Here is an 11,663-nt window from a genome sequence, read left to right as displayed (position 1 = left end):
CAGATACAACGAGCCAACTAACAACAGGCAGTTCTGTAACGTCAACAGATGCAACGAACCAACCAACAACAGGAAGTTCTGTAACGCGAACAAATGCAACGAGCCAACCAACAACAGGAAGTTCTGTAACGCGAACAGATACAACGAGCCAACCAACAACAGGAAGTTCTGTAACGCAAACAAATGCAACGAGCCAACCAACAACAGGAAGTTCTGTAACGCGAACAAATGCAACGAGCCAACTAACAACAGGTAGTTCTGTAACGTCAACAGATGCAACGATCCAACCAACAACAGGAAGTTCTGTAACGCGAACAAATGCAACGAGCCAACCAACAACAGGAAGTTCTGTAACGCGAACAGATACTGTAGTAACAGATACTACTAAAGCAAATCCAACTACGAAAAACTCAAAGCCAGTTGTGAATGAACGAAAATTTCAAAGACTCTGTCCTTGTCCGTGCTCAAAGAAAAATTTGGTAAAGAATAAAACACAACTAAAGGAGAAAGTAGAACAGATTAAAAAACAACTTACGGTATCAAAAACCAACCTATCGTCTACAGTTCGTAAACGAAAATGTACACCTGATTCAAGAAGTTCTTCACAAAATATCGCATATATCGCTACAGTATTAATATCTATTGTTTGTGCAGCCATCGTTATCCCTGATGTTTTCAAAATTTTCGGCATCCTTTTTCGCAAAATCAACAGATCAGAAGAGGACGATTTGGATATATAATAATAACAATTTTATCTAATTCAAACCCTAAAGTCAACTACAAAATTATTGCACCCTATGTAATACTATTTTAATAATGATTAATGTTTAAAATAAAATTTCATTTAAATCAAACTAGATCTACCTATAAATATCTCGACAAATCGAGTTTTACAGTTTCAGGATTATTTCGATTTTTGGATCACATCGGTACAAATTCGACAAAAAGAGTTTGTATGTATCAAACTAAGCTCTATCAGCTGATGAGACAATAACTCAGACGACAATACCCTTTCAGATGTTTCTAAAACACAAGAGGTAGACTTGATCAATAATTTAATTATAAAAGAATTCAATATCGATAGTAGCCTCGATCATATCCAGTGTATGGTACAACATCTGTGACGTATTCCGGACTATTATTATATGATATAACGGATGGTGTGTACGAAACCATTCTTGGTTCTTCAACAAACTCCTCGACCACCACCTGTTTAGGTTTCTCTTCTATTATTTCCGGTTCCGGTTCTGAAACAGAGAAACATTTTACAGTATCGTCAGCAATCATCGACTACTGTTGTTTTACAGAACACAGAATGTCCTTTCGCCACGCCTTGATCATAAATTTGACTGTTTGTCATCAGCATAAAATGTCTTTCCATATATTAAAATATTACGATGACCCAGGATTGTACGAAATTGTAGATGATTCGCCACTTAGAATTTCATCTTAGCCAATTATATCATAATTACCTTCTACGATCTGTTTAACCTTTCTTATCCTCGGGCGGCTAAAATAAAATAAGAAAAGAATTAAAGCCAAATTTCGTATTTTGAATTCGATTATGAATTTCCAGACATTTTGATCTATTAGTTTATACTTATGTTATGTTTCAACGAGTTAAATGTTTTCATTTCGAAATGTAACACAAATTCATTTCCCTAAAATCATTGTTATCACTTTACTTTTTCAAGCTACAGCTTCTGAGCTCTTGGGCCACCAAACATATCTAATTTCCCCCAGTTCCGATCAAAAGGTATGATTAATAAAGTTTTACATACTATTCTCTTGTTTCATAAACCTCTTCTACTTCTTTGTTACTGAAAACAAAGGGTTTTGAAAATTCAAATTCAAAGTGTACATATAAAACCATGGTGTTGGCAAATGGCAAAAAATGGCAATAAAAACCCTATATACTTATTGTATGTCAATTGACGCCCTTGTGTTCAGGGGTTCAGGAGTCACTTTACTTTAAGATGCACCAAGAAAACTTTGTCCTTTTTTATAAAATAAACATATCTTATCTGAAACTCAATGTATGGAATTAAGAGCTTAAAGATTTCACAAGTGACTACGCTTTGTGTTTGTAGCATTATATATGGATAGTTTAATAAGTATCTACCTTGAAAAACAATCACAGAAGCTTTTACTCTGTCCTCCAGAAAAGCAGGAAGACGAATTGGAACCCCGACAGCAGCAACACAATAGAGCTGCCAGACCAGCTAATGCCAGCAAACTCAATAATGCAGCTAGTAAACCAACATTAGTGGAATCGTCTAGGAAACTTGTCGAGGATGCTGTCTGACTATTTGAAGAAGAACCCTGGAAGAAATGAAGTTCAAGAGTTTTGAGAATTCAATCGTAACACGTTCACTTTAAAATGTAGTTCATGCCTCCAGCTTCGACGGCCATCGTCTACCTATTAAGTTCTATTGTAGGACTAAGAAAACCAACTATATGAACTCCCCATTACGGTAGGTTACTTCAGAAACGGTAAAAGAACATGCCATTACTGAATGCATTTCTACAACATTATTAAGTAAGATGATAAAACACACCCCATTATTAAGCACAATCACTGGTGTATTTGTAGGTGGTACGGGTGTAGTGGTCGTTGTTTGGAATAAGACAGCTATTGTTGTTGTCGATGTCTTTTGTGGTGAACCTTTATCCTTAGCTGTCACCTCTAAATAATGTGTTTGTCCAGCGAGACTATAATCATACTGGTTTGAATATCGAACCTGAAAATAATTCGAAGGTATTACATATATTATGTGGCAACATCCAGAGGAAAATAGAAATAACTTAGATCATTTTGATGGCAAAAGACAAAATTATGTCTCAGAACTGCAGCAAGCAAGTCAAAAGCAGAAAAATAGACCGTTTAATCTCACATTTTGCATAGAGTTGGTCATAAATATGCATACTTCACCGTTCCTGAGTACATTTACATAAGCTAAAGCTTGTGCTGAGCCTCCAGTTAGACTATACGTGACTTCTCCATTACTACCGTCGTCTATATCATCAGCTACCACATTACCAAGCACACCTGAAGAATATTGTTACTAACGTTGATGAACCTTAAACTAGTATTATTGGTACAGAAGCGGGAAATAACCACCGAAAAGCAGATATTTTTATGTAAAGTTAACAAACTAAGTAACAACTGGCTATGTTGAGTATAAATGCGTACATTATGCCATCATAATAGTTATGTGGATCATGTTAAAGGGATGTGCGACATCCTCCAGGGTGGAGATGAAATGGACCAATGGATTGAAGAGCTTTACAACGTGAACTTACCCAAGGACGTATCAGCACCAATGGAATACACTGGTTCAACAGAACCAAAATCCGGAGCGTTGTCATTAACATCTCTAATGTTCACTTGAATCTTGGATGTCCCTGTCTTCCCACGGCTATCAACAGCGGCGACGGTCAGTATGACCTGATCAGGCATAACATTATCATCAACATCGTAAGTGGTCTGAAAAGTCAACTTGTTGGTGTCTGAAGTAAGGGTAAATCGTTTACTGTTGTTTCCGGGAAGAAGGATTGTATCAAATTTCTGGTCCTCTGGTTCCGTTATGGTCATTGGAAGATCACAAGTCGATACACCAGCCTACATATCAATATACATAGCTTATGGGACGTTTGGATAACAACCAAGGTCAACTTAGTATCCTTTCTACCAGCTGGTCCTTGGTCAAACTCCTTGGTACTGACCATGATCACCATTTGTTAGACGTAACCAAGCAAATCAATTATGCAAAGAACCAACGACTGTGCTACAGATTCCCACAAAGTATAAGATAGCCATGGATAGATGGAACGATATAGGTTGTATTGAAAATGAATTATAGTACAGCACGCCTATCAGATATTGGGGTATAGCAATAACAGGTGTAGTGAAGCTCCCATACCATGTCTTTGAATGTGCCATTGAAAGCATAAAGCCAATAGGTTCTTCATTTCTTGCTCATCATTATTAATTGTGTAATTTTATACCCAAAGACACATTGATTGGACAAAATGTTTTCACTAAATAGTGCTCTATTAACCTATCAATAATTGTAGAGGGAAATAGAAATATAGATACCTTGGATTCATATAGATTACAAGTGTAAAGTTCCTGGTTAAAAATTGGTTCTTCATTGACGTTTTCAACATAGAGGTTGATATAGTCACCTTGATTATCTAGGTAACCATCATTTATCTTGCAAGTTATATTATAAAATTTGGTAGTCTCGAAATCCAGTAACGTATCACCATCTGGAACTTTTGCCAATTTCAATTTTTGGGCTAAAAATAACACAAAAAAAGAATTATGACGATTTGTTAGTCTTCTATTTTTGGGTGTTCAAAGGATGTTGAATGGTAATCGCCTTTGCCAACGCACTTTTGCCACAGGATTTGGAGTTTCCCGATTAAAAATTGTCCAAAAAAGCATTAATTCGAAATCTTCGGAAGTCTTTAACAGTCCAAGTGTGCAGCACGGTTCTGTGTACACCAAACGCGGTAACAATATCTTCTAACACATGCTATATTTCCAACACTGATCCACCGATGTCCGATAATCATAGTTCCATATAGACACATATGTTTATGCCCATGTAGGCCGCATTGGTTAAGAAATAGAAAAAAATTGACGCTTGCGTTTTCCATTCAAGAACTTACTAGATGGTTCATAATTGAACTTATAATTTTCAGAATTTGGAAAAACCGAACAAACTGGTTTAAGATTATTAGTTGGACCATCATCACTGATTGACAACTGTAATACTGTGTCCCCAGCCTCGGCATCTTCTTTAATACTAACGTTAGTTGGTAGATTGGTGAACTCTGGGCGAGAATTCAAATCTGAAAAAGTAATATATTAATTTACTATACATGTATATCATAATCATGCTGAACCGAAAGGATGATGGAGGTTCTGGACAAATATGATATGACATTTCATGTTTTTTTATAATATTTTAACATATATTAATCAGTACAGTTTAACATATTTATTTTATATAGTGGCCTACATAGATTTACATACCATCAAAATATGTAAATAATGTATGTAAATGTCATGCAGGAGATATAAAAATATATCCATCTAATATATTCATCAGTATAGTTTAATATGTATAGTTTATATAGTACATATTATTAAAAAATACAATAGCCTATGTAAACAACAGAGCATAACATAATATTGAAATTGTTGTATAAATATAATATATGAAGTAGAAAGGTACATATTCTACATATTATACCTTTCAGTCAGACAAAATTGATATTAGAATTAATAATAGTAAAAATTTACCTTTCAACCTGACAAAAATTGAAAAGGGACCAACAGTATTTTTACCATCACTGACATTAACTTTCAATGGTATAACATCCACAGTGGCTAGGTTTAGATCTACAGCAGCGACGATTTTGCCCGTAGCTAGAAAAATAATGGAATTCATAGCGATAGTAAACTGTGGAAATTGGCCCTTAGGAATGTGGGTATCAGCGTATGAAAGCCTTGTTCCTCCGACGCGATATTTAGATGGGATATCGGACCTAGTTCCTCCGACGCGATATTTAGATGGGATATCGGACCTAGTTCCTCCGACGCGATATTTAGATGGGATATCGGACCTAGTTCCTCCGACGCGATATTTAGACGGGATATCGGACCTAGTTCCTCCGACGCGATATTTAGACGGGATATCGGACCTAGTTCCTCCAACGCGATATTTAGATGGGATATCGGACCTAGTTCCTCCGACGCGATATTTATATGGGATATCAGACCTAGTTCCTCCAACGCGATATTTAGATGGGATATCGGACCTAGTTCCTCCAACGCGATATTTAGATGGGATATCGGACCTAGTTCCTCCGACGCGACATTTAGATGGGATATCAGACCTAGTTCCTCCGACGCGATATTTAGATGGGATATCGGACCTAGTTCCTCTGACGCGGTATTTAGATGGAATATCTGACCTAGTTCCTCCGACGCGATATTTGGATGGAATATCGGACCAGTTTCCTATATCCCATCTAAATATCACGTCGGATGAGCTGGGAAGGTCCAGATTTGTCGGGCTAGGTCCTGTACATGATGTAAGGAACGAGATATCTTGGCCATACAATGACGATATTACATGTATAAAACTCGTGGGTTAAGAAATCTGTGAATTCGAAATCCACAATGGGTAGATCTACTAAAACATTTAGTAACCTACTTTCATCAATGCTAAAATATCCTAAATCTGGATCACTATACATAGTGTAAGTTAATGTATCACCATCAATGTCGCTAGCCGGTACTTTATAGATGAAAGTATCTTCAGCAGTTTCTTTTGCTTTGAATTTGGTAATAGTGACTGAAAATAAAGAGCTAGAACTGAACTTGTCGACAGAACTGCATTTTGAATGTAATACATATATATTTTTATGTTGATATACCTATCGTATGATCTTGATATATTGTTTGACATTCTATATTATCAAGTCCGTAGGAACAAGCCCGGCCAATTTCATTACTTCAACTAAAGACCCCCAGATATATTACTTGCCGCTCCAGAAGAGTTATGGAAGGCTGAAATTCAGTCCTGGTTCAGCAAGACCTTAATAGTAAATACGATGTCTGACAAGCGAGCCTGACGAAATTAAAAAGATGTGACCCAGGGTAAAGAGTAATACTAGGTACCTACCCGAGGGCCAGTCTGTTATCTTAGGAGGGGAATTGGGATGAACATCAACTTCCAAATCCTCTTTCGCCGATCCACATTGAATATGGAGGATGTAGGTTGGTGTTTTGGAATAGTCTAATTTGGTATATCCTCGGCCATATTTGAATATAACATCATACGCTGCAAAATATAAATGTCGTTTATAACTGAAATTCACAGAATCAGAATCAATTTATATAAAGAGGCACAAGGTATTTGTATTTATTATTTCTTAAAGTTGTTGTAAAGAGGTGACGTGACTAGTCACAAAATATGCTTTATCACATAAGACCCTTGACGATTCGTGATGAGTTCCAGGAGCCACAGACATCTGATTGAAAATTGGAATGGTGTAAATTGATGATATCAGTGTCCCCGATATACATAATTTTCTTTTAGAAAGTTCCTTTAGAAGATGGATAGTTCTGCTTTACCCGTGTTTATTTATCTATATCAACGCAGGTATCAGGTGTCTAGAAGAGTAAGCATGCTCTGCCTGGATTCATTTTCAAGCAATCTATGACTTACACGATCCAGTATTGCTTAAATCAAACGGTCCTTTTCTCGGAGTAGTGTTTGTGATTTTACATGATGACTCTGTGGTTTGTATGTTACCAATTTGTGTATCCGCAGTTGCTGTTTCAACAATATTTACCACTGGATTGCTGAGCGTGATTTCCTGAAAATATATTGGAACTTTGAACTTGGTATCTTGCTCTGGATCATTTGGATCGTAGACGGTTTATCAGTAAATGAAGTTGATAAAAACAAGTGTTTCCAATGGCAATTCCAATCATTATGTCACAATACGATATAAAAAACTTACACCCTGCGAATTTATCCCTCTAAAGCATAAAATCATTAAAACATAAGTTATCATCTTAAATATCAAACAATATTTAACATATTTAAGAAAGTATACGTCAACCTCGAATATCGAACACTAAATTGAATAAAGGCAATCAAATGAGCAAATACAAAGATTTGAATAGACAGTGATCGGTGTGAACAAAGAGTGTTTACTTTTGTTTTGTATTTTATTTTTCTGTGATAACATAAACTATGAACGCTATTTTAAGTATACAATGATATATTGACGACTATGTAATTAGAGACGATCTGTTTGAGTCTATTTTAGTCAGGTACAGTCGAGGTTGATGGTTGTTCGCTAAATTCAATATTGGCGATCAGATTTAAATGCAAATTTGGATGTTTCGTTTCTGTTTTTGTTTCTGTAGATGACTCCCTTTGTCATTCACGATCTGACCAAATTGGTATGCATCTCATGGTCTGTATCATGTATTCAACCAATCAAATGCGCTGTTGCACTGTTCAATAAAATATTTCCTCACTAATGATAATAATAATAATAATAATAATATCTTTACAAAAGGATAAAAAAAAGTCTTCTTTGATTAAAGAAATGTTGCTATTGCAGTCAAGGTATAGGACTGCGATATCAGCATCCACTGGAAGGCGTTAACTTGTCATCTACCAACCAACCAGCTTGACATTGATCTATGAGACCCACCTGCCGATCTGGCATCTTTTGAGTTGACTGCTTCGATTTATTCTAACGGACAAAAGAGACTATTGCCGAACGTACAGAAATTTCCTGCATTCCAAACACCTTCTTAGAAACACCCTACAAATCTCCTAAACATCCAAAAACAGACCTCAGTATCGTCTTGAATTGTCAGACTTTAAAGAGACATGTCTGATCTGATAAAGTAGGATGGATAAGTGTAAATATTATGGCTTATCGTTTATTGGCATGATTTCTGTACGATAAACGCAATGTTCGAAAGAATTAGATTACAAATTGCCATGCAAAGAAAAACAAAAAACACAAAAAAATGACGTGTTGTCAAGTTATATAAAACAGATTTATTTAGGATTATCAGAATCAACAGCTCCAAGATGAAAACTTCGGTAAACACCCTGTTTGTGTGTGTCATAGTAGCAGTTCGTGGTGAGTTTCTATAAGGTGTTTTTATCAATCAGTTGGAAATTGAATGAAATGAGTGGAGTTGTAAGTCCTCCTTTTCTGCACCTATTGTGGTGTGCTATGAGGGAAATGACAGCGGCATTCGCCTACTATTTTTCGATTTCCAACTATCGGATGATCTTTAATGTGCACTGGGCTTCGGTTTATTGTACCATCAGCACCTCCAACCTGCATATTAATTAATGGAAGTCTCTGCGCCCCGTTATTATGTTTAATACAGCGACAACCAACAGTACCATACGGTGTGCCGTGAGGGAAAAATAAATGGCAAATAAGAGAAAATACCGTGTCTACCGTGAAGGAATTCTATTATCAATTAATCACAGTGAAGATTTAGATGCCTTTCTTAGGAATTTCAACTCGATCGATAAGAATGACATTCTTTACTTTTTCATTTATGCTTCACCAAATAAATATTTTTTAATGTCAAGTATGCATGGTTGCTTGATTCATTGCGACGCTAACATATTCATTATATCAGATTTAACTAATGTTCAAATATTGTTGATTTGTCCTATTTGAAACAGGTTGCTTAGGTTGCCCTGTTGTACCATAAGCCAAACTTTTCCAATTATTCCAATTGTATTTGATTTACGGATGAGAGTCCATCAAATAAGCTTAGCTTTTCGTTGAAGTATATTAGAATTATTTTTTATGAGAATATTTCCATATTTCAATAAGTTATATTTTCAAACGTTTTGAGACATCTCCGAGGTTATAAAGCTAAGGAAAAAATAAAAGTCCAGGGTAGTAATGACCGCAGTCGGCTTCCATAAATAAAAACACGTAGCTCTCTTTCTATTCTTTTTAGCCTGGGTCAATGAACGTTATTGTAGTTAACTGGGGTGATGGGGCATTTTCAACTTATTCCCAATCGGTAGAGAACACGAAAACGGTCGGTAGACAAACGGGAGATTTGATCAAAGCGTTGCAAGAGAGTAAAGGGATGGATTATGACGATTTTCGTGTGATTGGTCACAGTCTTTGAGCTCATGCTGCAGGGTTTACTGGTAAACTAATTATTACACTTACCGGAAGTAAAGTCGGAAGAGTAACTGGTTTAGATCCTGCTGGTTATAATTTCGCCATTGCTGACGAAGCAGATCGCTTGGCCAAGGAAGATGGTGCTTTTGTAGATGTTATGCATACCAATACAGTCTTTACTCTGTGTAAGTTTTCTTTATCTAATTAATTATCGAGAGTAAGAAGTGTGGCCAATGGCGGAGGTTAAACTAGGTTAAAGATTCGGGCAATCTCAGATATCTCGCCCCCCTCGCCCTCTCTCGGGCGTAAACCTGGCTCCGCCACTGAATGTGGCTGATGTATTATGATATAGAATTCTGAAAGTTTTAATAAAAAGGAATGCAATAGAACAGGGGTTTTCCACCTCTCCTTTCTATTACCACTTTAGCATTCATGATTTTCTCTTAGATTTTGTCCTTGCTTGTTTTTCCATAATGGAGAATATAGCCTGACACATAACCGTTGCATAACAATTGTCAAACCTAGTGAAATACAAAGAATAGATTTCTCTGAAACTGTAATAATTCTTTTTTTCAGCCTTTGGAACTCCTATTGGTCATGCAGATTTTTATCCAAATGGTGGCCGAAGTCAACCAGGATGCTGTACGTATGCTTAATGTCCAAAATTATCTTATCGGACAGACAAGTAGTGTTATTGGGTGATGCTTGAAAAATAATTAAAAACATCATTAAGTTCTGAAAGAAAATCCGCCGAAAGATATCGGGCAATAACCCAAAAAGTATAAAAAATATAGGTAAACGACTTTGGAAAATTTCGGGCAAATCAGCCTGCTCCTTCCCCCCTCCTCTCAACAGGCCTTCGCGCCTATGGCTAAAATAGATTAGTATAAGCCGTAAAATCAGTCAATATGAGGAACTCAGTATATCACAAAATTATATTTCAGTTTGGTTGAGCTGCAGTCACATGAGAGCAACCACTCTTTTTAAGAACTCGATCAAAACATGTCAATATAGATCACACCGATGTCCCGATGGGAATGTAATACCGGAAGCCAAGATGGGATATCATGCCCCCAGTACCTTGAGTGGAAAATATTGTCTGGATACACATGCCTTTTCACCATATTGTGTAAGTCACGATTTTTGAGAATCAATAATGGAACTAGAATAACGCCACTGTTCCCACGATCGATTTCCAAAAACATTTATCTCTTGCCAATGGGCCAATTGTATGGAATTTTAAATGGACCAGTAGTAGGGTATCCATGCGGTTTAAGAGGACAATAGACATGGTTGAGAGATGAGGGAATCTCCCCCTGGAAAATTTTCTGATGTTGGAAGCCGGAGAATACATGTAACCCGATTTTGGTGCATGGAGCCGCTACAGTGTGTGCTCCGGTTGTTACAATCAATAACTGTTCAGATATTCCCTTAATTCGCCAGTTTCTCGTGCTCGCGTTGCTCTCGGTTTCTGCCAGTAAAAGTGGACTAGAGCTTCCCGACGCCTTCAGTATATAATTGACAGTAGCAAAAAAGGTATTTAGAATAATATAAAGACGATAATAAAAATGTTATCACTTTCTTTTTCAGTAAAAATGATATACAGTACAAGTGAATCGATAAAATAACATTAAAAAATAAAATTTATCCATCTTATTCAATTGTATCGTTATTTATTGAGAAAGGGTACTTGATTCGGTTTGTAGACCCTAGATTTCTAAAACCGAAAATATCGTTAACCCTTTTGAACTAACCAAGAAGACTAACTATGTCCTGACGATATTTTGACCACTTAAAAGTCTTATGGCCACGTTTTGACATATTCCTTGTCCAAGCATTGGCTGCACATCCAAAAAGCTCCTCCAACACCCATACAACACTTGAACAAAAGTTGCCTTAAATATATAATATACCGGTTCAACATACTTGATGTAACCAAATAATACCACTCC

At 36.5% G+C, this 11,663-nt stretch overlaps 2 protein-coding genes across 2 annotated transcripts; one reads left to right on the top strand and one right to left on the bottom strand.

The window, feature by feature from the left end:
- Positions 1–1,071: 1,071 nt before the first annotated feature.
- Positions 1,072–8,265, bottom strand: LOTGIDRAFT_175623 (hypothetical protein; the record flags this gene model as incomplete). The annotated part of the gene is made up of 14 exons (XM_009058114.1): positions 1,072–1,247; positions 1,473–1,510; positions 2,123–2,322; positions 2,559–2,741; positions 2,895–3,049; positions 3,304–3,622; positions 4,100–4,302; positions 4,678–4,860; positions 5,315–5,440; positions 6,231–6,371; positions 6,702–6,860; positions 7,248–7,398; positions 7,546–7,599; positions 8,251–8,265. The coding sequence occupies 14 exons, from the start codon at positions 8,263–8,265 to the stop codon at positions 1,072–1,074; spliced, it is 2,103 nt and encodes a 700-aa protein (XP_009056362.1).
- Positions 8,266–8,639: 374 nt separating this feature from the next.
- On the top strand, positions 8,640–11,304 carry LOTGIDRAFT_175622 (hypothetical protein; the record flags this gene model as incomplete). The annotated part of the gene is made up of 5 exons (XM_009058113.1): positions 8,640–8,691; positions 9,729–9,896; positions 10,288–10,353; positions 10,656–10,840; positions 11,302–11,304. The coding sequence occupies 5 exons, from the start codon at positions 8,640–8,642 to the stop codon at positions 11,302–11,304; spliced, it is 474 nt and encodes a 157-aa protein (XP_009056361.1).
- Between the last annotated feature and the right edge of the window lie 359 nt (positions 11,305–11,663).

This window comes from Lottia gigantea (assembly GCF_000327385.1).
Source record: "Lottia gigantea unplaced genomic scaffold LOTGIsca_320, whole genome shotgun sequence".
NCBI lineage: Eukaryota > Metazoa > Mollusca > Gastropoda > Lottiidae > Lottia > Lottia gigantea.
This window is presented reverse-complemented; position numbering and strand designations above follow the sequence as displayed.